The sequence below is a fragment of the Varanus komodoensis genome, unplaced genomic scaffold (genome assembly GCF_004798865.1).
Source record: "Varanus komodoensis strain SLA01 unplaced genomic scaffold, ASM479886v1 scaffold5, whole genome shotgun sequence".
Classification (NCBI taxonomy): domain Eukaryota; kingdom Metazoa; phylum Chordata; class Lepidosauria; order Squamata; family Varanidae; genus Varanus; species Varanus komodoensis.
This window is the reverse complement of record NW_025336087.1, coordinates 48,511,131-48,537,102: the sequence shown is the minus strand read 5'-3', so window position 1 is coordinate 48,537,102 and position 25,972 is coordinate 48,511,131. Positions and strand designations below refer to the sequence as shown.

The 25,972-nt window shown below is 42.3% G+C and overlaps 1 protein-coding gene across 1 annotated transcript in view; it reads right to left on the bottom strand.

Moving 5' to 3' along the window:
* The window catches only part of ALDH1A1 (aldehyde dehydrogenase 1 family member A1), a 43,625-nt gene that overhangs the window by 9,025 nt on the left and 8,628 nt on the right, over positions 1–25,972 (bottom strand). The window contains exons 2-10 of the mRNA XM_044446275.1: positions 21,864–21,968; positions 19,768–19,908; positions 15,594–15,723; positions 13,973–14,034; positions 10,340–10,468; positions 6,592–6,705; positions 4,583–4,685; positions 4,184–4,368; positions 2,644–2,808 (exon numbers count right to left, since the gene is read on the bottom strand). Of these exons, the coding sequence (XP_044302210.1) occupies positions 2,644–2,808; positions 4,184–4,368; positions 4,583–4,685; positions 6,592–6,705; positions 10,340–10,468; positions 13,973–14,034; positions 15,594–15,723; positions 19,768–19,908; positions 21,864–21,968 (1,134 nt within the window). The remainder of the gene's footprint in view (positions 1–2,643; positions 2,809–4,183; positions 4,369–4,582; positions 4,686–6,591; positions 6,706–10,339; positions 10,469–13,972; positions 14,035–15,593; positions 15,724–19,767; positions 19,909–21,863; positions 21,969–25,972) is intronic.

Sequence of the window (25,972 nt, the reverse complement as noted above, 5' to 3'; positions counted from 1 at the left end):
GCCACATGCTCTTAGCTTTTTATGAGCTGGGAAGCCTGGTGTAAAATTTGTGTCAGAGGATGGGGTTTTCCAGGCAAGCAAGACCATAAGCATAGTTTATTCCAGGAACTGCATGAACAGCAAACCTGGATTCTTTTTTCTTTAAAGATTTGCATGCATATCCTGCCTTGAACCTGACAGAATGCTGAACATGAGTATCTTGCCACAAGCTTCTGCAATAATCTCTAGCAGGTGGCATAAAAAGACTATTAGAATCCATGCTAATGATGAGCATGGAAATATAGACTATTTCTACAGACTATTTATTTTCATAAGCTTCCATTTAAAAAATTAAACAGACTTCATGTTTTCCTCTCATAAACCTTTATGGAATTTGTGTTTTTTCATTTTCCTTAAGTTGCTGCATAAGTGTGGAACCAAAGCAACAGCAAACAGAAAGAATCTTTTTATTTGTGTGAACTGTTATTACAACAACAATAGCTTCAAGACTCAGCTTTTTTGATGATTATCAAGTCATTAGCTAACCTCAGTATTTTCACTCAAGTAAACAGCACAATGCTGCTATTACTAAAGCTTTTGGTAATAGAATTTTCCATATGGACTTTATTTTGTACTCAGCAAATTCAAGGAATTACATGGTTACTGTAAATAAGAACATATGGGAAACATCTCTCCCCTGAAAGACTGGAGTGTTAGCCTGAGTCTGCGTCTCACTGTCACCTCTGCTCACATATGTTTGGAAGGTGAGCAAGGCAGTACAAAAATCTACAGAACCTAGCAGAGGTGAAAATGGGATAAGTGTACATATCATAAGCAGCAATTCCTCTTTCAAATGCCCTTCAGCAATGGTAGGTATAGATTTTCCATGAAGTTATTCAGTCTTTCAAAAATTGCATTTATCTTAGTCATCACTACCACCTTGCACAATTTATGGTCCTCAGTAAGTATTGTGATTGCTAAGCCTTGTCTTATGATAATCTGTTCTCAGTTCTTCTATCTTAAAATATCTGTACAGAAACTATGTTTTTTACAGAACAATCCTGTGAATGCTTACTCAGAAGTATGTTCTGCTGTATCCCCTTGGGACTCCCAGGTAACTGTGTGCAGGATTACAGCACAATCAAATGCTTGCTTACTCAGAAGTACTTCTCTTAAGCACAATGGGATTTACTTTTTTTAAGTAAGAGCACTAGAATTGCAGTCTTAAAGACTCCTTTTGCCAAATAATCTTCTGTTATAGTCATGAGCTTGAGGTGGAGCAACTAGAAATAGGGATGTACAAATAAGGAAAACTCGAGTTCATTTGAGTTCTTTGATTTCCACCAGAAAGTTCATTTACTATTTGTCCATATGAGATTCAAGGCTTTGGGAGTGGGTTTTGCATAAATATATCTACATATTTTCCTGTGAATTTTCCTAAATGTGCTCATTAATTCTGCACACTTTTGTTTCAGTTACTAGTGTCTTTGCACAAATGTTCCCAATGTATTATTTGTGCAAAGATACTAGAAACTGAGACAAAAGTGTGCAGAATTAACCCTCATTGTGCAAGCAGTGAGTTCCACAAGCACGCAGACACAATCAGGTGTTACCCATAAAATGTATTCAGTACACCAGGTCTGATTATTTTTGTTTAAAAGCCCATCTCTGTGTCCATCTTAAAACTTCCTTGGAAGAAAGAGGGGGTAGGTGATCAGATCAGGAAGGACAGCTTCCAGGAAGTATAAGTGTGTTGGGAAGATGTGGGGTGGAGGAAACAGGAAGGCCTGTCTTGCTAGTTGGCTGCCGTTTGACGCTCGTTTCCCTCCTTCAGCCGTTTTTAAACCTTTTCTTACTGCAGTTGTAACCAATGAGTCGCATGTAATGACTCCTGGCTCTCAATTTGGATGTGCACACCTGGAGCACATGCTGTTGGACTGGTGTGACTTTCTGCTAAAACTATCTAGGAACTGCCAAGGAAAGCTGCAATATTCCTGAGCTTATCCAACAATGCAAGGACAGAAGCTTCCAGCTGTGCCGCCTCCTCCTCCTCTGGATATACAGATTTCCCCTTTAAGATCCACTGGTGCACCCCTGTTGCCTAAGTCATTGCTTTAGAAATGCAGTTCGTGGCAATGCAGTTCAGACCTTCCTCTATGGCAGTGCCCCATCCGCGCCACTCCCTTCCCTGCCGTTCTATCTGTGTTCCACTAGGGCATGTAGAAATAGGGCTTTCAAGCAGTACTTGACTCTGTTGCTACTATATTTGATTTACTAATGGCTTGTTTTTGGTTGTTGTGTTGGCAGCTGTCCTTAACTCAATGTATTTTAATGATTTGTTCTTTTCATGTTCTTATATTTGTGTAAGCCACCTTGTGCACTTCTTTTAAAAGGAAAAATACAATCTTTTACATAATGGTAAATGATACAGTTAATGACTGCAACAAAGACCTGAGATTATGGTTTGATGCTGCCCTCTGACCATTCAGTTGAGGCAAACTAACGCATGCATTTTTAAAAAGATATTTTTTTGGTTAAAAGTCCTAGATTGGGAAGAATTCCATGCAAATGCTAATCTGCATATTTAATTGGAAAAATGCACTTCCCTGTGCAACTATTGGAACATAATATCTAGTGAAAATGCAGAGAGTCTGCATTGCTTACCTCCTCTTTGGCGATACGCATGTCATCTGTGACATCAGAGAAAACTGTAGGCTGGATGAAGAAGCCTTTGTCTCCCCAAGGGCCTCCTCCACATTCCAGTTTGGCTCCTTCTTTTTTCCCGGTCTCAATTAGTGCAAGTATTCTATCATACTGCTCCTTATCAATCTGAACAGAAAATATTGCACTGATAAGTCACTCCCCAGCGGCTTGTTTGGCCTTAAGATTAACAAAGCAGAAACAAACTCTTTGCCAGCAAGAGATGAAGCAACAATTTGCCTTTGAAATTTTGGATCATTGCCAGTTTCTCCCATGAAGTTCAGTAATTAGGATTTTAAACACAGAAGACGACGACAAAGAAAAAACAAACCACCAACTTTCAGCACTACCTTATAAAGTCTGTATTCTCTTGGGCCAAGGCTTTCCTTAAATTCCCTTCACTCAGAATTATATTCATTTCTCCTAAAGTGTTTTAACTCAGTGGGGTACATTTTAAAGTACAACTTCTCTATTTGCATTAATGCCACTTTCACCAATTACTCCAGAGAAGTCACACAGACTTCTGAACGTAGAAAATGGATTTCAATCCTGCAGTTACATACAGCAGTTAACAAGTGCATTTTAAACATTTTTAACAAGCTTATTAGTGGCACAAAGTTAAATGTGCAGGGTATTACCACTTTGGGTATTTCCTGCCCCAAAGGAACTGGTAGGTTGTTCATCCAAGGATGCTCGGGAATTTAATTAAATTGCAGAATCTAGGGTTACCATTTGCAGAATCCTCTACCTGCGGTTATTGCCCTTGGGATTTCTAGTGCAAAAAGCGAGATTCCTTGCAGATACTATGTCAGAATGCTTAATGTTTTCCACCCCTGCAAAGCAAGACGTTTCTGATCTTGGCTGCTTTTTAATAGCACCAATTAGGACAGGGGCCTTATTTCCAACTCTGCCAGGCCTGGTTTAAAATGCCAGGGCTGCCTGGTGTGGCAGTGATGCCTGGAGGAAAATGTTTGAAGGTGGCTCTCCACATGAACAGCCCAGTTTGCAGGAAGCATCTTCAAGGCAAATGCCAGGCATCAAAGCAGCTTGCTAGTGCCTGTGACTGCAGCAAGAATGATGGGAGTTGCAGTCCAACAAGTCTGGAGACCATGCCCAATACTCTTTTGCACATTCCTACCCAGCTGTAATGCTTCTCCTAAGGCTTAGTTACTGGCAATAAGTACTTTAATCTTGGAATTTTTGGAATTTAAGCCCTGCCCGTTTTGCGTTCTGCCCCATCCAGTCTTGGAATGCACCCTTTGGCCCGCAGGCTGCAAGAGATTCAGTGCCCCCTTTGCATAGGGGCAGGAATAGGCAGAAATCAGGCGGATGGGGAGAGCTGGCAAAGAACCTAAAAAGTACTTCTGGCTCCAGAAGGCCTGGGACTTTCGCAAGACCTGTGATGGCTCAAGGCACAACTTTAGCCCAGCAGCCAGAAGCACTGTTCCCGAGTCCCCCTGTAGCCGCCATAACCCGCCCACAGAGCCTCATTACTGCCCCTTACCTGAGGGCCTTGTTTTACTCCAGGCGTCAGAGGATTGCCTAGCACGTTTTTCTTAGCTCTCTCCACGCTCCTTCGCACAAATTCATCATAGATCTTCTCCTCTACAAAAATCCTAGAGCCAGCGATGCAGCACTGTCCCTGATGGTAGAACAGGCCATTGTGAGCATATTCCACAGCACTGTCCACTGCAAAGGAAATAAACCCAGAGTCAGGCCTGCGCTGAGTGTCTTGATCCGAGCTGCTTGCTACATAGCTGTAAGTACTGCCGTAGTGTCTGCATCCCTTGCATTTCTCCAGCTTTCCACCAGCCCGGTTGCTCCCTGAAGTTTAAGCTTTGCAAAATGGGATGCACACAACTGCTTTTATGGAAAAGAAATCCAAAAGAAATAGGCCACTCACAATCGGCATCTGCAAATATGATGTTGGGGCTTTTCCCTCCGAGTTCCAGGGTGACTCTCTTCAGATTGCTCCTGCCAGCAGCCTCTTTGATCATTTTGCCAACCTGAAAGGGAGCACAAATGAAATGCTTGCACGTGAAACAGACAGAGATGGTAGCATAGGAGTCTAGCCCCACTGAAGTTCAAACTGCCCTTTGATGGTGTAACCAGTGCAGGGTTTTCCAAATGCGAATGGCAGTGTGCACATGAGAGTGCATGTGCACACACATGCACAAGAAGTGCGTGAGCTCACCATGCCCTCTTGGCCTCCAGCTCCCTCTAGCAGGAGACCCTGCTAGAATACTGCAGGGGGGTGGGCAGCACTTGGGGAAGACAAACTTCCATCCCTGATTTTCATTGTCCCCGTCTGCAGGGGTACATCACATCCCTCCCAAGGCCTTTACTCTGCCCACCCCCTATAGGTGCCCTGACCCCACCGCCAAATTGCTCTCTGCTGTGCCCTCCATTCAGTAGCCTGGCAGCGGTGAGTACTCCGGCCTATCTCAGTGGCAGGGAAGGATTTTGCATGGTACTCTTTCCCTGCAGCCACTGGCAGCGAGGAAAAAGCAGTCTGCGTCAGGACGCCATGTGTGTGCAAAAAAACAGGGGCTGTACATTCAGAGACAGCGGTTTGGCTTTGCCTGCAGAAGGCCTCTGAGTTCTTGGCATTTCCAATTAACAAAGGGATCCAACAGTGCAAGGTGTGAAGGGCCCTGTCATAAGACTCTTTGCGAGCTGCTACCAGTCATAGTAGACAACCAAGGGCGAGAAGGAAAAAGGCTCACCTGGAGTAACAACTCCATACTACTGGCAATTGTTTATGAAGCAGGGATATAAAGCATGCATCTTCTGGAAATAGAAGTCATTCTGCAAGGTTTCTGCACTTGGATGGCACTTGCAAGGATTCCATGTGGAACGTATAAAGCGCCCTTGTAATAAAATGGTTGTTCCAGGGAAGCCAACAGGAGTCCTGCCACTGAAATAGGTCAGTATACTCATCCCCGGCCAGGGCTGCCTCTTGTCTCAGGCCCCCGTCAGGCACACATCAGGGAAGGAACAGCCTTCCCCTGGTGCAATTCGTGCCCCTGAGGGGGCATGGCAAAAAAATCCTGCAACCATGCATGAGGCCAGCTGCAAACTCCTCTCATCAGCCATGCGGATGTCACAGCATCGGGGGAAACTGCGCGTCCACGAGGATGCACACACGCGCGTGTGTCTGTAAGCAACCTTCCACCTCCAGTCATAGCTGTGATTCAATGTTAGGTATATAATCTTGGCTCCAGAGAAAGTACAACTGGCTGGAAATTAACAGAAGCTTCTATCAGCCTTCTGAGACCAGAATGTGGGCAAAGTCCATTTAAGGATTTCTATCAAGTACTCCTCTGAAAGATGAACATTTTATTCAAAAGCTGGAAAATATGGGGACAGAAGGACATGCCACTTCTCTTTGTAGGATGCAAGATTTCTAGGCAATGGACCTTTTGTGTGAACACGCAGCTGAATGAGATATGAATAGAAATGCCAAAATTTATATAGTGTACTATTACATTTACTACTATTTGGTATGAAGTATGGTGCATATATAATATGGTATGCAATGAAGTCTTTAAAAAATAGAAATTGAGACATTTGTTATACATTACGCAGGGAGACCTGCGACACTAACTTGAAATGCAATCTTCTGGCCTTCCCATAGTCTTGGAAGTCCTCAGTGTTGCTACCACTGAAAATCAGTTTTATTTCCTGAAATTCTTTTGTTTGAAGGGATATTCATTCAATTCATGCAACCCATGGACATTTTTAAGGTAGCTATTAACAATCAACAAATCATCAAGATGACATTGTTTAACGAGTTCGCAGCATGAAAAAGTTAACACGGTTATACAAAGCAAGTCAGATGCTAAATCATTTGTCAGAACTGGGAGCTCAGGGACATTCTGTTTACAGCTGTCTGCAGTGTTAGGGAAATACCTCTGTGGAGCCGGTGAATGCCACTTTATCTATGTCCATGTGATTTGAGATGGCTGCTCCCGCAGTGGGTCCGTACCCTGGTACGATATTCACTACTCCAGGTGGAAATCCTGCCTGAAGAGCAGAGGGAAAGGAACACCCTTTTACTCTTCAATCATGCAATTAGGACTCTTGTATTCTTTGCATTTTCCTCCCTTCATTTTTAAAAGCAGCTCAGGGGCAATGTACACAGTTTCCCTTATTTAATCACACACAGCAAACTGCAGCAATGACATCTCTAAATAGGACCCACAAGAAATGGGGCACCTCTTGCATTCACATCTTGCAAAGGTGGGGGGGCAACACCTGGAAATAACTGCATCATTTGGCTGCTCTGCCTGTTGGATTCCCAATGCACAGAAATTCTATCTTATTGGCACAGGACAGGTCTACACAGCAAAGGTTGTCATGCTGGTGCAACAATTGCATATGAATTAGGCTCGAAAGTGGTGCTGTTGTCAACTCCAAGAGTAGCGATTCCACAGGAGAACTGCTAGTCAGTTTGCCTTATAAGGCAGTCTGTCTCCTTCTCAGCATGTAGCCTGCGATGAAAGCTCCCACCTATTTACAATTTCAGGCTGCTTTATTGATAGAATATAACACTGGCATCCAGTAGTCTTAATTCCGATTCCATTTAATGCAGCCCCATGGACAAATCAATTATGCCAAAGAACTTTGCTTTAAGATGACTGACTCCATGGGTATAAGATAAATTTGGTAAATAAAGCCAAGCAGTTTAACTTGTTTGTGAATCTGCCCGGCAGTGATGATCTGAAATGTCCGGCTGCTGACTGCTCTTATGCTTTTCCGTTGGTGGTTGCATTCTCTCTCGGCCTCTCACCAACAGTGAGCTACACAGCAGCACAATGGGAATCTTGTTCATTTGCTTCTGAAGAGATGGCCATGGTGACCAGCTGGTGGTGGGCAAAGCTGGGAAAGTAAAACCAGTTTTGAAGTTCACCAAGTCTGAAAGGACACTTGGGCAGCATCGAGAGCTAGAACAGTATAGTTCTAGCAGGCTGATTCGCAAACCTGTTAAACTGGAGCATAGCAGATCAGTGTAAACCAGGGATGTTGAACCTCTTAGAGCCCAAGGACTGAATTCCATTTCAGAAAAATTATTGCAGGCTATATTCTGGAGATGCATGGAGCCGAGGGCTCAGGATGGTGCAACTCGGGTAGGATGGTGTAAATTGGTGACCTGCCATGGCAGGGGTTGGACCCAATGGCCTTGGCACTTTCCTACTCTACTATTCTATGAGAAAGTAGGGCTAAAGATACCAGTATATATTGGCTTAAATTCTTACAGCTGGTAACTAACCCACACCAGAGTTATTTCAGCCTTTTAAAGTATGGGTTGGGTGTGGCTAGAGGGGGAATCTGCACAAAAGCCAGAAAACTGCCAGAGAGAGGATGGCCAGGGAAAAGGGGATATGCTTACGTAGGAAATCTCAGAGGACCAGATTTGGTCTGTGGGCATCAGGTTCTGAACCCTTAGTTTAAACTCATGGGGCCGTGTTTAAGAATGTGCACATTAGATCCCTAACCCAAGCATAGCATTAGAGAGAGAAACTAGAACAAGGCATTGCAGATAATAGACAGATGGTGAGAAGATGAGGGAAGCAGCAGCAAAGTCAGACATTCCCACATATTCCTGTCACTCTGTGGCTTTCTTGGTTAGTACAGGAGTGTTGTAAATAGCATAGCAGTCCTGCAAAGAGAAACCTCTGTTCTTTGAAGGATTCTGGATCTGTCCACTCCGCTTCCCTGTCGCTTGAGTTATCTTGCTTGCCCCACAGTTGGAGAAATATTGCAATACTGCATAGTTTATGCATATTTTATGCCTCAGCAGAAGGGCTCCTCTGACCAAAACTACTAAATATTATAATTAGAGAGAGAAGTAGAGAGTTCCAGTTTCTTTATCATAGGATTGTCTGCCAGACCCATAGGAGGAAGTTGGATGGATGGGCTTGTTTACAACCTGACCTGAAGAGACTGCCTGTTGCTCTCTCTCTCATATTCAAAACTGAATATGAGAGAGATATTTAAAATATATTGTTTACAAAATATTTAAAATTCATATGCATGTTAAAACATGCATTTGAATTCTCATTCATGTGAGACACTTGGATTGGTGCTACTTTTTGATCTCTAACCATTTAAGCGCAAATAGATTTTCACGTTTGCTTGCTTTTGATGAGTTGTTGTTACATAAGGGCAAGATTAGCTGAGTCACTTTTGTTACTACTCTGCCTGGATACTGTACTGCGAAGAAGGATCAACTTTTTTCACAGCCATGATTACTTTCCATTTCCCATCCTTTTGGATACAAAGAAACATGGCAGACTGAATGTCCATTGTCTTCTCCGGTGCCCATGCTGTATCGCTTAATCATCTTCTCAGGAAACACATACAATCATTCTATAGCTTGCGCAGAAACTGCCATTGCTCTGGAAAATGCTGCAAATGCCCATACACTTTATGTTCACGCACCAGTCCTAACCAAGTTTACTGGGAGGTAAGGCCTGATTTACACAAGTAGGGAAGGTGTGGCTCTCCAGATGTTGGAATATAAAGCCTATAAACTCTCATGATTAGTTATGGTGGCTAGTCCAATTACAGTCCAACAACCTCTGGAGGCCCACAGAGTTCCCAACTCTGGTGTAGAGTATTAAGGTGGTAGATGATCTTTAACAGTTTGGAATGCAGATTAAAATCTTATTTTTGAATGATATTCCATTTAGAAAACACTCGAAAACCTTCCTAGCAAATCTACTTAAAGGGAAATTGAAATGATATTCCACCCGCAGTTTCTAAAATAGATCAGAATACCAGTGGTCTTCTACACCAGGGGTGGAGAGAAAATAGATCTCCAGGAGTGTTCAAGTGGCAGCATCCCTGGTCACTGGTCAAGTAGGCAAGAGCTTCTGGGAGATGTTGGAATCCAAAACATCTGGAGATATACCTTCTGACAACTCTTGTTCTACACTTATATACCATATTACTATGCAGTTCTATACTAACCATATAGATTCAGTATACCAAATTCCCAGAAAAGATTTGTTTGCTGTAGCTCCAGTTGATGATGCAAGAGATTGAATCTGGGAACTTTTCATGCAAAGCACCACTGAATGATGACCATTCTCTGCCTATAACATCTCAGTTTGTGGCATTTGTACATCTTTCCATCCTATTGATTTGAATGAGATACATTTTCAGATGCTATAAATGACAGCCTTACCACATATATTTATCCTGGGTGCATCGAACCCAGCCCTGCTCAAATCCATGTTCAGAGCAAATAGTTCCGTCCAAAAATTAAGATAGCAATTCACCTTACAGAGTTTCATTACTGAGATGCTCTTGGGACAAACCAAACCAGCCTTCCCACTCCCATTACCAAACACTTTGCTTTTTCCGAGCTCTTGTTTGCTTTTGCCTCCAGAAGGCACAGTGCTTGCCAAGATGTTGGGTTTACTAAGCTGCTAATGATTTGTTTTCTGAGCAATTTAGGCTGGAAAACTATGTGAGGTTCTTGCCCTTGATTTGCTTCAGTGGTTTGCAGTACATCACAGTTCCCCAAGACAAGGCTAGACATGCTGGAAGCTGTACTGACACAAAGCAGACTAGCCCTGATTGTTTAGAAGCACTGCAACGTAAAGGTAAGTGATCACTGACATGAATGCCCCTTCTTGGAATGGCAACTCACCTCTTTAATTAGCGAACCCATATGAAGAGCAGTCAGTGGAGTTTGCTCTGCCGGTTTGACCACCACTGTGTTTCCACAGCACAGAGCTGGGGCAATCTTCCAAATGAACATAACCAGCGGGAAGTTCCACTAAAAGGTTGTGAAAAAATAGCAGCCAAGAGATCAATATTTGGCCATTCTCTAAAACACAATTTCTCATGGTCTGTAGAACATGGGCAAGTCACATGCGATTTGTGCCTGAACATTTCCCGGAAGGATTCTGTGAGGGCTACCCTTGCAAGGTGTTCAGAAACTACAGCTAGTACAGAACACAGCAGTCTGATTTTTTCTGGAGTACTTGTTGCAGATGATTTAACAATACTCAGAGAGCTTTGGAAGCTTCCGATTTGTTTCTGGGCCCAAAGCAACATGCTGCTCCTTATTTATAAAAGAGACAGCTTGGAGCCAGCTATTTCAAAGCCCATCTCCTCCCACATGAACCTATCCAGAGCTGCATGTTCTTCCTCTGAGGCCCTATTGTGTATCCCGCCCACAGGAAAGGTGACGGCGGGGAAAACCCGGATAGGGGAGCCTTTGCTGGGCACCTCAGAATAGCAGCGATAGAGGGTCACCTGAAGATGGCCAGCACAGGTTGTGTCGAGGTTCCTGACCTATCACAGTCTCAGGACTTACATACTTGCAACCTCTGAGGGTTGAGTTGGTCTCACAATTAAACACATCTGCTTGCAAAGGCCAGCTTATCAGCCTGTTGGCAGATATTCATGACTAGCAGCCTGAGCTGTACCATCCTGTGCCTCCCTTAAGAGAAAGGAAGGGGAATGGGAAGCTTCATTATGTCTTGGGGATCCTCCCACATTCCAAAACAGCACATTCTTTTGGCAAGCATATACGTTTGATGAGATAAAACACCTGCTAGTTATTTAGACCTTTAAGTCATAAGATCTCTACCAAAAGATACAGCATGGGCCAGTTTGTGCCAGGTCAACTGAAATACAATTGTCTTCCAATGCCATTTCTTATACAGGATTAACTTCCCTGTTAAATATTGTTTCACTGAGATTTTATTGATTAAAGTTGTTCTTTGCTATTAGCAGGTTTTCCTGTTTTAGTGTTATGTATCTCATCTGTTTTGTTCTGGCTTTATGTTTGGACTGCTTGCATTTTATTGTGTTTATGGTTTTGTTGTAAATTGTTTCAAGCACTCACTGAGTGAACAAACAATTCAGAAATAAACAAACAAATAAATATATTTTCAAGCATGACTCTGCAATACCCACTGATACAGGATTGAGGTTTTGGCTAATGCGATGTCAGTGTACGTAAGCAATCACACTGAATTGGTGTGGACAATGCAGTAACCCTCATTCAAGGGCTGAATATCTGTCAAATGTGGGTTTTTGTTGAATTATGTGTTGTTATGCTGTCTGAAACCAGCTGATTAACAAGCCATGAATTGTTAACTATGAACAACCTATGAAGATAACCCATAGGTTGTTGTTGGATGGTGAACCCTGGATTGTTCGCCAGAGTTTGTTCAGAGAGTACAATAATCCACAACCAACAATAACCCATGGTACAACAACATCCTACACCCAACCCATAGGCAGACGCTGGGTGTGGGTCACTCAGTGGTGCCTGTATTAGTCATGGTCCTTGCAGCATGACAGCGTGGGGCTTATTTTGGGACTGGATGATGACAATGCCATTGTGGTCTGTAAGATCTTCATGAAAGGCTTTCTGCTCTCTGTGTGACAATGGCCACGAAGATGGTACCTGTTTCCCAGGGACAGCTGCTGGGCAGACCATGGCGCCCACCCAAAACATTGACATCTGCTCTCCAGACCTGCCCTTCCAGCTGCTCTGAGGAGAATAAACTCATTCTCTCCAAGCCCTGAAGCAAAATCTGAGCTGAAGTGTAATTATGTTGATTGGACTAATAAGATCCCTTTACAAAGCAGCCCTTATCCTGCAGGAATTGAAGAAACACTTGCCACAGTTTCTTTGAGATCACTTTGATGGCTACAGCCTAGGAAGTTCCCTTCTGGCTCTTCTTCAGAGGCTACCAAAGGCTGACTCTGTCTCCTTCTCACAGGCCTTGGAAGTAAGTGCTCTGCTGAGCTGCAACAGGCATGAGAGGCCGAAGTGCTCACGGTGCAAAAGGCCTGACCCTTCGAAGCTTCACAGGTATTTAGAGAGAATTGTCTACATGTTGGTTGTTTAGCTTTCAGCAGGGCTGTAATTATACTGAATAAAAACCCCTTAGGACAGATTAACAGAACTACTGGGAGTGTTGGGCATTCAGGCTGTACATGTGTGCCTACACACATCTTTGGAAAAGGCTCCTTTGTATCTTGGCCTCCAAATCTGCTCAAAAGAGGCCATCTCCAGGAGCAGCAGCCACAGCATTCAGCTGAGGCCAGAGCTGGGCCTTAAGAACTTCACCTACCCAGCCCCTGCCCCTTAGCGTAACCCTCAAGGGTATCAAGTGATAAGTCTCCATGGATGCCTCCAGCACTGAGGTGCCGGGAAGAAGCTTTTCCTGACAGCTGCTTCCTTCAGCCCAGTGTCCATCAGGCTGCTGTAGGCAATTTTATGATTCGTGTGGTCATGTGAATCAATCCTTGGATATCTTAACAAGGAAAATCAGGTAGGAGAAGGCAGGCAGAACATGTGTGCTTTTGCACAGCTTTCTAGACAGAAGATGCATTCTGTTTATATGCTTTGAAGGCAACTATGGAAAAAATGCAATCTTCCGCACTGGCCATTTTCTAAACCCATGTAAGGGCTGAGATTGGCGCCTCAATGCAGGCTGCTATTTGTCTCTGTTGCCTCCATTTTCTTCTGCCTTACAGCCTCACAGAAAAAAAAATACAGCTGAATTTTCAAGATAATTAAGGAACTCAAATGCAGAAACTGGAAGAAGGAGGCGTGATGAATTTGCTTGCAGCAGCAGGAACAGATGACATTCACATCTGTTCCTAGTTTTCTCTATCTAAATCAGAAATATTTCTGTTTAAAAAACATCAGGAGATCTAAACACTGATCTGCCACACCATATGTACCATAGTCCTCATATTCTTGCTTCTCACTGTTCTGGTGGCTTCCCTTATAATACTGGTTTTGAAGTATTTCTTTCACTGAAACTGTTAAACAGTTCTGGATGAAACATACAGAGAAGCTTCAGGGATTTATTCTTCTTGTGAGTTTTGCATGAACTGAACTGAACTGAACTGAACTGCATCTCCCAGACTCGGAAATGAACAGATGAGAAGTTGACTGGAAATAGACTGATCTGTCCATTCCTGACCCAAAAGCACTTGCAAATACTGTTGAGGATAATGTCAGTTAAATAAAGTAAAAATCCAACATTATCCTGTGTGCAGACAGGATTTTGCGCTATTGGGGGCTTCTGGGATAGCCTTTCATGGCTGCTAAAACCCTCTAGGACAAGCGTGGGAGCTGGTGTGGACGGCTGCAGGCAGAGAGAGAATGCAAACATCACATCGCCCTTTCTGTTTGCAGAAGCCTCCACTAGCGCAAAAAGCCTGTGGACAGAAGTACCTCTTCCCATTTGCGGAAGGCAATGCCTGGATGCAACCCATTTTATCTATTATGTACATTGATCCAACTTACGGGAATAATTTGGCCACAGACGCCAACAGGCTCGTGTCTTGTAAATGTGAAATAGTTTCCATCTAGTCAAGAGAAAAAGAACATATCAGCAAGATACAGCAAGAGTGAAATAAAATATGTTCTGATGCTATTGTACTGTGTTCAGTGAAAAGAAGAGGTAAATATACCTAGATTCAGTATTTAAAACTTGGAAGACAGACACAGCCAGTCTATCCATGTTAGAACTCCTGTACTTTTAAGAATTAAACAGAAGACTTAAATTTCGCCATAGTACAAAGCTGCCAGGTTTGTTTGTGTTTGTTTAAACTGCTGTAGAAACTTTGTTTTCCTTTGTTTTGCTTTAAAGGGAGGTGGGGCATGGAGTTAAGGTACAAGGCAACCAGGCCACAGCAAAAAGGAAAAAACATGACTGATGGGAGGAGGAGGTGGTGGGCAGCCAGGCATAAGTATTTGCCTATATAACCAAGCTGTCTGAAACAATACTCTGCAGGGGTCTGAAAATGTGGACCTGCTGAAATCTCCTCCCTTTGGTCTTTTTTTCTCCATTCACCATTAAACTGTCAGCTTCATACAGAGTGTAACTGCCCTTAGTTGTGGGGTGAGGGTTAGATCACTCTCCAAAGGGTTGTTCTATGAAGGTAATGGAGCATCACATGGGCTGCTGTTTGAGTAACACACATTATCCTTCCTGCAGTGGATGGATCCAAGGATTTGGAAAGATTTTAGAAAAGTGTCATTTATATAGCACATAAGAGGGTACAGACATCTGGTTTTGCTATGCTTTTGCAGGATAAGTGCAGGTCTAAGAGGCAGAAAGTGCATTACACATTTTCAAGTAGCAGCCAGAAGAGTAATTGATGAAAATATAGCTGGAACATAGGAGTTTGTGATAATTTAATCCTAGTTTTGTGATTCATTACTTGTTATAATGTTTGTTTAACATATTACAAATGTAGAAATATTGTAAAGTGATTTAAGATATGAATGAATACAGAATCTGCTTAGAATCACCTAAAACACCAAAATGCACATGTTAGGGCTCAAAGCTCCTAGAAATTAGAGCCTCTTTATTTGCTCCTTACTCCAGGTGTGTGATCGGGTTGAGGTTCTGCAGACCTGCTTCCTTTATATTTCAAGACTAGCATATAAGTTGTGCTTCTGTTTCACAGGCTCTCATGGCTGAACTCCATGTCTGAAAGGGTGAGCCCATGCAGGGTTGGTGGAAGAGAAGGCTACCTTTCCATCTAGTGAAACCCAGCCACACTGAAACAACAAGGCTTGGCAAATATAACAGAAGGATTAGATACTTCTAGATGTTTCCAAACAAAGAGAAAAGAAGACAAGTGAGGTTAAGGTCACTGATGCTGCTTTTTAACTGTCTTTATAATGCAACTTTGCCAATATGCATAACTGCAAGAGCTTCACATAAACGAGTGAGTGATTTAAAAAGCCCCTGAATTAAGAAGCAACTGGGAGAAAATGAGCCTTCAACCATCCCACATTTACATGTCTAAAGGTTACATACTTCCCAGGTGTCAAACTTTTTTGGCTGAAGAAACTTTCTTAAATTTAAATCCAAATCCTCTCTCTGCTCAAAAATGATTTGGTTGGAATGACTTACCCATTGGGATAGTCCGTCCTTGGATTTTATCAGCCCAGCCTGCACAGTAGCGTAAAGTGTTGATACAGCCACCTAGGTCCATCAGGTAGGAGTTGGCAAAAAGCTTTCCTCCATTAATGCTTTCCATCGTCTAGAGCAAAAGAGGGAAAGAAAGTAATCATTCTACCTAAATTGCTTTCTACAACCACAAGCCCTTAAGAACAATGCCAATTACACCCCTGTGCTCTGGGAATGCCATGATTATGGCAAAGCGGAACCACATCAGGTGAGGTAGGTAGGACTGCCCTCCGCAGAAGGTCTAGAGCAGCATGGGCTACATCTGATGTCCTTTTCCTCTCCTGCTCCATTACAGTATTGTGTCCTCCTGTGCTGCCGAAAAATCTTCTCCAAGATATTTTCCCAGCCCTCCAGAGCAGATTTCAAGGGTGCACAAGAAGCCGGAGTCTCTCCCACCTCCAGTTGCAGTGATGGAAGTGGTTATATTGGTGAAATGCCACCAAGATTGCAATGACATTCCATGCAACTCTATAAAGGGATGGCCTGCTCCATCACTCATTCAAAGTGGCAAAAGTAACTGGTTAGTGAATAACAGGTGTGAGGAACTTCAGACCCAGCTTTCTGATAAGTTACCTTCTCAGATGTTTAGGGCTCCTCACAAAATGAACGTTCTATTTTAAAAGGAAACAACTAAACAAAGCATGAAAATAATCCCCTGCTCAACCCCATCCTGAATCTGGATAAAACAATAGTTCAATGTTTTATACATAGTTTTAATTCTGTTCTCTTCTCCCGGCCTAAGTATTCAGTTCAGTCTTGAACTAGAAGCAGGATACCTAAGCATGTTTTATTTTTAATTGTTTAAAAATTTACTGTTAAAAAGCTTTTGCTAACAAAAAGTCCTGCATGTTTATAGCTTTAATTTAGAATGTATTATAGTTCAAAGATGTAATTATGGAATAGGGATTCTAAATTCTTAATCTGTATTATGAGAAAATGTACACACACACATATATATGATTAAAAAATGTAAATAGTCTTGGATTTGGGCTTCAATTTTATGGGCTTCCATATAGATTATTTAATCTTCTTCTCTCTCTAGCACTTGGTCAAATGCTCAGTCCAGAAGTTACCATCATAAAATGTTGCATCCTCAAACTCAGCTTGTGTCTCCAGAGATACGTAAATGTTAACAGCAGTACATGGACATGAAAAATAACAGATCTGATCAGCTCCATTTTCCAACTCTGACTGAAGTTATTCCAATCCTGGAGACTTTTTTCGCCTAACATGATTTAAAGTTGGAAATAAGCCTTATTAAAATCTTCAGGATTGCTCTCAATAGTTTCCTCAAATGATGCCGATTTCTTTAAGGCACCAGTGGGGACGCCTATAACCCTCTGAATTTATGTGACAGAAACTGAGCAGTATAGAAGTAGTCAGGAGAGGAAAATAGTCTGAGTCTTGATGGTTGGATCAAGGTCCACAATCAATCCATTGTATGTGCTTGTATGACAAAAGAAGAAGGGGCTGCCTTCCTTGTGGAAACAACTGATGCATCTGGAAATGCATCCACAGAACAACATGTACAAGAAGTAGCAAAAAAAAAAAAAAGCTACAGCAAACCATGAGAAAAAAAATTAAATGTCTAATATGCAGTTTGGTCGAAGATAATGCTGCAAATGTAGCCAAGATGAAAAGTAATCTAGAAAGAAGTGAAGTGCAGTGTAGGACTGCCAAAGAACTCCATGCTCCAGAAATAAAGGCTAATGTTGTGGAACTGCAAAATACTTCTGAAATAACTATGTTGCACAGCTGATCTGAAGAACGTGGGAGGAACTGAGCTCACTTTCCCACAGGACATATGATGGAACTCAATACTGGACTGTTTTAAGCATTCTATCTGGAATTGGCCTAATTGGATGGCAAGTTGTGAACAAACAGCTGAAAAAAATAGATGACACAGTGACAACTAAAGTTCTCAGTGCTGGGCTTGAGAGGAACATGAAATGCTGCTGACTGTTTTGAAGCCCGTTTCCCTAGCCTTGGGTAAAGTGCAGGGAAACTCCAGTTTTTTTGCTGATGCTGTTGAAATTTGGGAGGAATGACATGTACAGTGACAGACAATTTTTTAATTGCAGGTAATAAAGTGAATGAAACAGACATTATCCCTAACTCATTTGCTTGAAAATATTCACAACATTCATACCAGTCTTGAACTGCTGAAGATGAGTTGGCTATGACATAGGGATCCATAAAACATCCCTCCAAAATGCTGATGAGTAAACATTTCAAAATTAAGGGCAACCCATTCAAGAAATGTATGTTTGATGATGAAAAAAGTTGCTACAGAGAACTGGCACACGTCACTAAGGGCTGAGTCCCACGGCCTCCCAACATTGTCCAGAGGGAGAATGGGAGATCTTTTGGAGTCTCAGCATCAAAGTCCTGGAACTCTGATGCTGGAACTCTAAAGCTTAAACCCCAGCCCACCCCAGGTGCATCAAATGCACCCTGGAGAGAGTACCTGATAGTTTAAGAGAGATTGCCATTATCTTTGGAAGCTGGCTTGGCCTGTTCCTAGAATTTGGGCTTGTAAGATTGCCTGACGAAGGAGATCCTAATTCAGAAACACATAAGATTCATTAATCCGTATCTTTTCATCAGCACCTTTGATAGCAAGTTTTCTTCTTGCATTCTTTGAAGTGCAGAAGTGCCACTTCAAGAGAGGCCTGCCTGAAGGAATCTTACTTTGTAAGGTATGTCTTTATGGAAAAATAAATCTATTCCAGCCTAAGAGTAGATTTGTTTCTGTTGGCTAAGCAAAGAGCATTTAAGAAAGTATTAACGTCTCTTGGTTAGTTTCCACATTTATTTCAATTCTTCCATCTCAGGCAAATACATCCACATTATCTGAGATAAGCCAATGAGCTCATTCTATTTCGGCAATTTTCTCCTTGTTTGGGAGATGATAATCTCAGTTAGGTTGCAGGGGCAAATGTTTTTCAGTTAATATTTAGACAATAAACATGCTAGGAATTATTGTTGGTGTTTTTTCAAAAAGGAGCGAAAACACATAAAGATTTAGCAGCTGAATTGTATGCCATGCCACTGATCACCAGATGCAAGGAGCAACTGAACAAGGAAAACCCAGCTTTCTCCAGATGCATCTGGGGGCCTGCAGCATCTTCGTAATGCTGACATCAAAACCAAATATTTTCCATTTTCTTGTATATATGTGTGTGCACATGATTGATCTAGAACAAGGGTAGGCGACTTGAAGCCCTTGAGATGTTTTGAGCTACACCCCCCATCAGATTGTGCGAGGCATCATTCAAAGCAACTGAAGGCAGCAGGTGGCGTACCCCAGGCAAGAGGATACAAAAATATTCAAGATGTCAGAGAAATGCCACCTGGGATGTAGAAGTCAGTGGAGAGGCAGTTGGTAGTAGGCATATTTGCTTAGTGCAATTTTGTTCTCAAAGGGATTGTGGGAGCTTTAGTTATGGCAAAATTTGCAGTCTGCCTAACCACAGAAATAGGGACATTAATTTAAACCTAATATCATCTAGCCACCTCATTCTCTGCCGTCCCCTTCTTCTTTTTCCATCTATTATTCCCAGCATTAGGCTCTTCTCCAGGGAGTCCTTCCTTCTCATTACTTTGGCCACCTAATGAGAAGGAAGGACTCCCTGGAGAAGAGCCTGATGCTGGGAACAATACATGGCAAAAGAAGAGCACGGCAGAGGCTGAGGAGGCTAGATGGAGTCACGGAAGCAGTCGGCGTGAGCTTAGGTGGACTCTGGGGGATGGTGGAGGACAGGAAGGCCTGGAGGAATGTTGTCCATGGGGTCGCGACGGGTCGGACAAGACTTTGCGACTAACAACAACAACAAATCAAACTGAATGCAACAGACCACTCTTCATGAGAATGAAATGGTGTGTTCAGTACAACTATGAGCTTCTTAAAATTATTTATTTCTTTAAAACTTTTATATGCCGTCACCACATGCCTCGGCATCTTGGGACGGCTTACAAAACGAGCGTTCTTTTTCCTTTATCTCACTCAAAACCCGTTTTGTGTTGCACCCATGCAAATTCTCAAATGTGCTCTGAGAAACTGGATTCTAATGACGTGGATTGCTTAAAATGTGGCCAGGGCAACATTTGGACTTACAGCTAACAGGAGGCGATCCCTCTCGATTAAATCAGCCAGTTTGTTCAATAGCCTTCCTCTTACTGAAGCATCCATTGTTCGCCAACGGGAACCAAACTCGAAAGCTTTTCTCGCTGCTTTGACAGCTTTGTCGACATCTTCCTGTACAGAGAACATATTTAAATAAGTATAGGATGGCATATTTATTTCGTTTGAATCGCATTAGTCACTCGCATGTATCTTTAGGTCATGCATTCTAGTGCAGCCTTCCTGGCCTGGGGTGCTACTGCCAATGGCCACACTGGCTTGGAATTATGGGAGCTGTAGTCCCACACCTCTGGAGAGTTCCAGGTTGGGGAGGTCAGCTCTGGGGGCTTCAGACCCTAGCTCCAAACAAGCCCCATTTTTGGCTTCTAATGTTTATTGGTATACTCCCACTTCTTCCTCCCGCTAGTGTGGGTATAACACACCTGCTAAGAACTGTGATCCAATGCACACAGGCAAAACTTATTTCCATATTTTGGAAAAGCTATATTCTCATGGAGGATACATGCAAAGCACTCAAATCAGATCTTGGAGATAACAAATTTGCCTTCCTCGTAGTTAGAAGCCATAGAAATGTTATAATAATAATAATAATAATAATAATAATAATAATAATAATAATAATAATACCTGAAGCAAAAATTGTAAATTATCCGAAGAGTTTAGTCTCTAAGGCTGTACAGAAATATGAGAATTAATAATGAAGTATAATAAATAAAATTACATCTAGTCAGCAAAAACGAGGAATGCTCTTTAAACCCCACAGTGTTAAACATGGAATAGTAGTTTACTCTTCCAGATTTACTGGCACTTTAAAGACGATTACAACAATAATGTAATACAATGCAGATCTGTGTCGAAGTCCAATTGAATCCAGTTGATTTATTCTCAGGAGAGTGTCTATAGGATTGCAGTTTGAGGCTCAATTGGATTTATGTTGGACAGGATTGCAGTAGGCAGCATGGCAGTGTAAATGCATTTTACTTCACATTCCACGGACTAAGTTGAAAATGCAATCATGTTTTAGGCTGCCTGGGTTTAGTGAGTGCAGCCTGAATGAATAATCTAACTAAAAGGATATTATTTCCACTCCCATGTAGGTCTTTGATTTGTAATGCCCTCCTGATTTTCTGAGCAAACCATTTTTTTTAAAAAAAGCAAAGTACACTCCTTTGTTAGTTGTATTATATATACTGATTGAAGTCCTAACATCTCGTAGCTCACCAGCTAAATACTAGCTCTGAAGAGTCCAATTGCTTGCTTAATTCCCTGGATTTGTGCATTTCAGTGGACTATTTAGTTTATAGCAATTGTCAACCCATGATAGTTTGAAGAACAAATGCTAAACAGAAAAAAGGCCTGGCACTGGATGTCTTAATCTCTTGTACACAAAGAAACTGCTCAAAGTAGAAGCCACTCTGAGTATCCTTGATGTTTCTTAATCAGTTGCACTATTTATTTCAAGACTGTGCAATCACCAGGCCCACCTCCATATACATATACATATACGGAGAGAAGCTGGTGGTGAAAGGAGCTGAATATTTATTCATTGTCCTCTTTAAAAAGTACTCCTGGATTTGAGGTGTGGTAGCTGTGCAATATCAGAGATGCTGGCTAATCAGTCCTGTCAGCTTCTTTTGCAAGTTGTCAAAAAATCTTAAGAGTTTTTCTAAAGGCACATTTGGCTTGATCACAAGGATCATGCTTCCAAAAGGATCATGCTCAACATCCGTCTCCTTCAGATGTAGAACTCTTCCCCACTTCGCGGTTGTTTCAATGACAAGCCAGTCTTTCCAGTTAGCTGGGATCCCATACTGGGTAATCAAGCCAGGATTTCTCCATTTAGAGCCAGCTGAACTCTTCTTCCTGACCCTCAGGCTACCAACTGCATCTCATAGAAACATAGAAACAGAGTGAGTCAGAAGGGACCTCCCAGGCCATCTAGTCTGACCTCCGGCACCAGCCGGCTCCACCACGACATGCCCTCCAGTAAGAGAATGGCCTCAGGGAATGGAGACAAGGCCGAGAACCAAGGAGAGCATACAGAGCATGGCAAGGACTGAAAACCATACCTTATCACCTTCCTCCACGTCACAAATTTTCTCTCCAGTTGCGGGGTTAAGGACAGGGAATTTTTTGCCACTAGCTGAATCATGCCATTCATTGTCTATAAATATCTGCAAGGGAACAAATCCAGACAAAGACATATATGTTATTTAACTCCTTATTCCATTTCTCACATCCCCCCTGCCACAAATAGTATCGTTTCTGGAAAGAAAGATAATCCTCATTAATAATATTCCTGTTTAATGAAATGAAATGTCTTTATAAGGAATTCCTGAAAATAAGAATACAAAGGGCTGGCTTTTACACTCCTATAGCCCTATAACATATGGGAGAAAAAAGGGGGGATCTTAGCTTTTTCAGATTCACCTGTTTCCTATATGTTAAAATCATAATTGTGTATGTATGTGTGTGTTGGGGCAGACAGCAGGATCCCACCCTGTATATTATGAAGTAAGGAGCTAGAAATCCATTCCCCCACCCCATTTGCTTTCTCTTGAGAACTCACTAAAGGCAATCTGCTCATTGAAAGCAACAGTATGGTGGATCTTCTGCTGAGAAGGTGGCACTTGGAGGCAATCTCCCACTCTTCTCTGCAAGATAAACATGTTCTACAGAGCCCCCAAGAGTCCAAAGGAGAGGCAGCATTTCCCTTTTGTCTGGAGATCCTACAGGATTTGGGAAAGGCTGAAGTGTTTCCCAGGCTCCCTTTATTAAAAGAATGTCAAGTTTGAGAGGTAGCTGTCAAAGCTCAGCTTGAGGTCCCTTATAAATGGGGAGGTTAGGATGAAAGTAGGTAGTTTTGCACTGAGACATATATCTTATTAGATGCCCCCTAAAAATCCCCATTTCTAAAGACTTGCAAAGTTGGATAGGTTACCCCCATTCCTCAATCATTCCCACATTTTGACTTTGAAATTGCAAATACACCATGAAAACAAAATCAAGCCATATTTTCCCAGCCTACAGAGCATCAGTATTTAAAAATAACCATAGTAATCAAGTAATCTTAAACATATGGTTTGAACAAGTCAGAGATCACATTGATTTACTCAGCAACAGATTTAAGATAGCTGAAATCATGCATTTAAAAATTGCTAGGCAGCTTTCTGCATATGGAATTTTAACCTTTAAACAAGCTGGAAGCAGAAGGCACCCCAAATCCCATTTTATAGGTGGAATAAATATTTCGTACAATGAGAAGGAAAATGTGCAGGGAAGCTGATAGCCAGGCCCAGATGTACATTAAAAAAAACATAAGGCAAACCCATGGGCTGTTACTCTGCAAAGCAAATTAGGTGCAAGCATATAGCAAGCCGGAGTGTTAAACAGAAGAAACCTCTACTTGGCAGCAAGACCAGTTCCTAAAGAGTGAGCGAGTGCAAAAAGGTAAATATTAATATAATGGTGCTGTGTGATGCGACGGCACATCAAATTCACATCTGTCTGTGAAAGAGGAAATTGTGAAACAGACCTTTTTTGGAAGTCCTCCGAGCGTTTGCTGATGGCTACATTTGCGGCACTAACTCAAAAAGCTTGCAACAATATCTTCTATTATGTCGTCCTCATGCCATTGCCTCCAAATCATAAACTGGGCAGAGCAGATCCAGTGTGTATTACAACAATCCACTATCATTTAAGCTTGTCCAGTACGGTAGAAACCCAAATGTTTTATTTTAGAGGTTTTATATGTTGTCTGCCCTTTCTCTAAACCAGAGGTGGGCAACTGGTAGTCTTCCAGCTGTTTTGGCCTACAGGTCCCTGGGATTTGTTGGTCAAAACATTTGAAAGGTCAGAGGTTGCCCACCCCTACCTTAATACACACCCAATGTACAATGTAATCACAGAACTTTGCCAAACAACAAAATAAAACATTAAAGTATGCTCAGTTAAAAGTCTAGATATACAAAACTGCATGCAGGTCCAAAATGCCATTTATCTACACTCCCTTCAAAAGCACTAATGATTTTCACTTGCTAAGCAAAAGAAGGCCTAGTAAATTGTCTCTTAAAATAATTCCAAAGTTTCTGGCCATTGCCCACCACATTTCTAACAGCAGAAAGACTTAGTGCCTTGGACCTCTGATGTGGATCTCAACCCTTTCTTATCAGGATAGGCAATTCTGCAGATGTCTTGGCCCTAGGCCACTTTACTTCTAAAGAGCAATAAAAACCACTTTGAATGGTGCTTGGAAATCATCTGGAGGCTACTGCAACTCTATAGGGCCTACAGATGCCATGAATTATTTGTGGAAATCCCCACTTCACAATCTGGTTGCTGCATTTTGGATTAGCTATCGTTTCCAACCACTTTCCAAGGACAGCCCCACATGTACCCCTTTGCAGGAGACTTGTCTGAAAATTACCATGAAAGACAGTGGCAAGAAAGAGCTTGTGCACCAACCAAAGCCGATTAACGGCACTTCTGATTATGGCTGTGAATCTTCCTTACTGGGGGTACCTGATAATTTCACGTTGCAAATCAGTCTTCCCCAGCCTGGTGCCTATCAGGTGTGCTGGCCGACGCCTACCCTAATTCTCCCCCAGCATAGCCTTCCAAGTGTTGATGACTACCCTCTGTGGCAATAGGGATCCTTCAAGCAGATATTATTAACTGTTTAATGGCCAAGGGTTAAACCTGCAGGTGATAGTCACACTTATCCAGGCACCATGTTTACATCCTTGAGCTGTAGAGAGTGAAACTCAGAGGATAATAGGAAGCAGCCTTCCATGACATCAGTGGGTCTACCCAGTGCTGCATTGTCTGCAATGACTGGTAGTCCTCTTGAAGAGTCAAAACTCTTTCTTAGCCCTCCGTGAAGATGCTTGGAGGCAAACTTGAAAATGTCTATATTCAAACCATGTGCTCCACAACCGAGCTAAGGTCCCCCAAAGGAACATGCACTGGCTTAACTGCCCTCAATGTGGCATCCAAATCAATGGAAATGTAAGCAATATATTTGCAAAGTGATTTTCAAGCAGACAAGAGTACAGTTTTCTCCAACTTATCTAACCAGTGGTGCCAAATGGACACAACCCAAGTTATTTTTCTTTATCACCATCACAAAATAGGTCTTACAGTGAGCATTTCTTGACCACTTATAGCTAGACTCTTCCAGGAAGGATGTGATCTAGCCTCATCCTGCAGCTTCATTTCCCCAAGCCCCTGGCATCTCACAGGCGAGGCTTTGGCATGTCCCTTGGTGAAGTTTAACCTTCAAGTTTGCTTATGACTGGAGAACCACTGGAATTAAAGAGATCAAGGGGGATGTGGAGTGGGGGACAAAGTTTTGCATGGAGAAGGTCCTAGGTTCCATCCTTTGCATTTCACTTAAGGGAGGGATCAGGTGAGGGAACCGTATCTGCCTGGAAGCAGAATCCTTGTCATTCAAAGTAGCCTGTTCTGGGTTAGATGAAAAAACAGGGCAGCTAATGAGTGGCGGCAGAACAGAATTCCTAGGCTCTGGGAAAGCTCTCATCCAGCTTGCTCCTAACTACCATACTCAAGAAGTTATTCTCCCTTTGGACAAGAGGCATGCTTCTTATTGTGGAAGAAATGTGATCTATTGAGAACCAGAAAAAGTGAACAGATGAGCTCACCAGAACACCAACAGCTGTCCTGGGCCTGCTTGAACTAGTTCTTTTTGCTTCTGATGAGTATGAACAAGCCTTGAAAAATACAATGTGATGAGTTCGCCTTTATGGTGTTTATTTTGCTAATTGTGGTTTTGGTTTCCCCTTGTAGTATTATACAACATGGACACTCTGTTATGAATCACTTGAGTTTGAATTATGGAAAAAAGGAAAACGTCTGAGCCTAACCATGTTTGAGTATACAAAATATTTTATCACAGCTCGTTTTTTTTTTTTTAAAGAAAGAAGCACCAGAGTGTTTTCCCTTCTCGTTTTCTTCTCTCTGTTTCCTGTTGGCACTGATGCTGCCTAGGAAACATGCTGCAGTTCCTTAGAATGCCTTGGTGTGCACCACCAAGAGGGGCTTAGGAGATTCAAAGCTCTGGATTCAGTGCTCAGAAGCCCTGATGAGCAGCTCCTGTTAAATAAGGCCAAACATGCATTCTCTTGGCCAGCCACCAAATTCAGTTATTTTTGTATGGCTG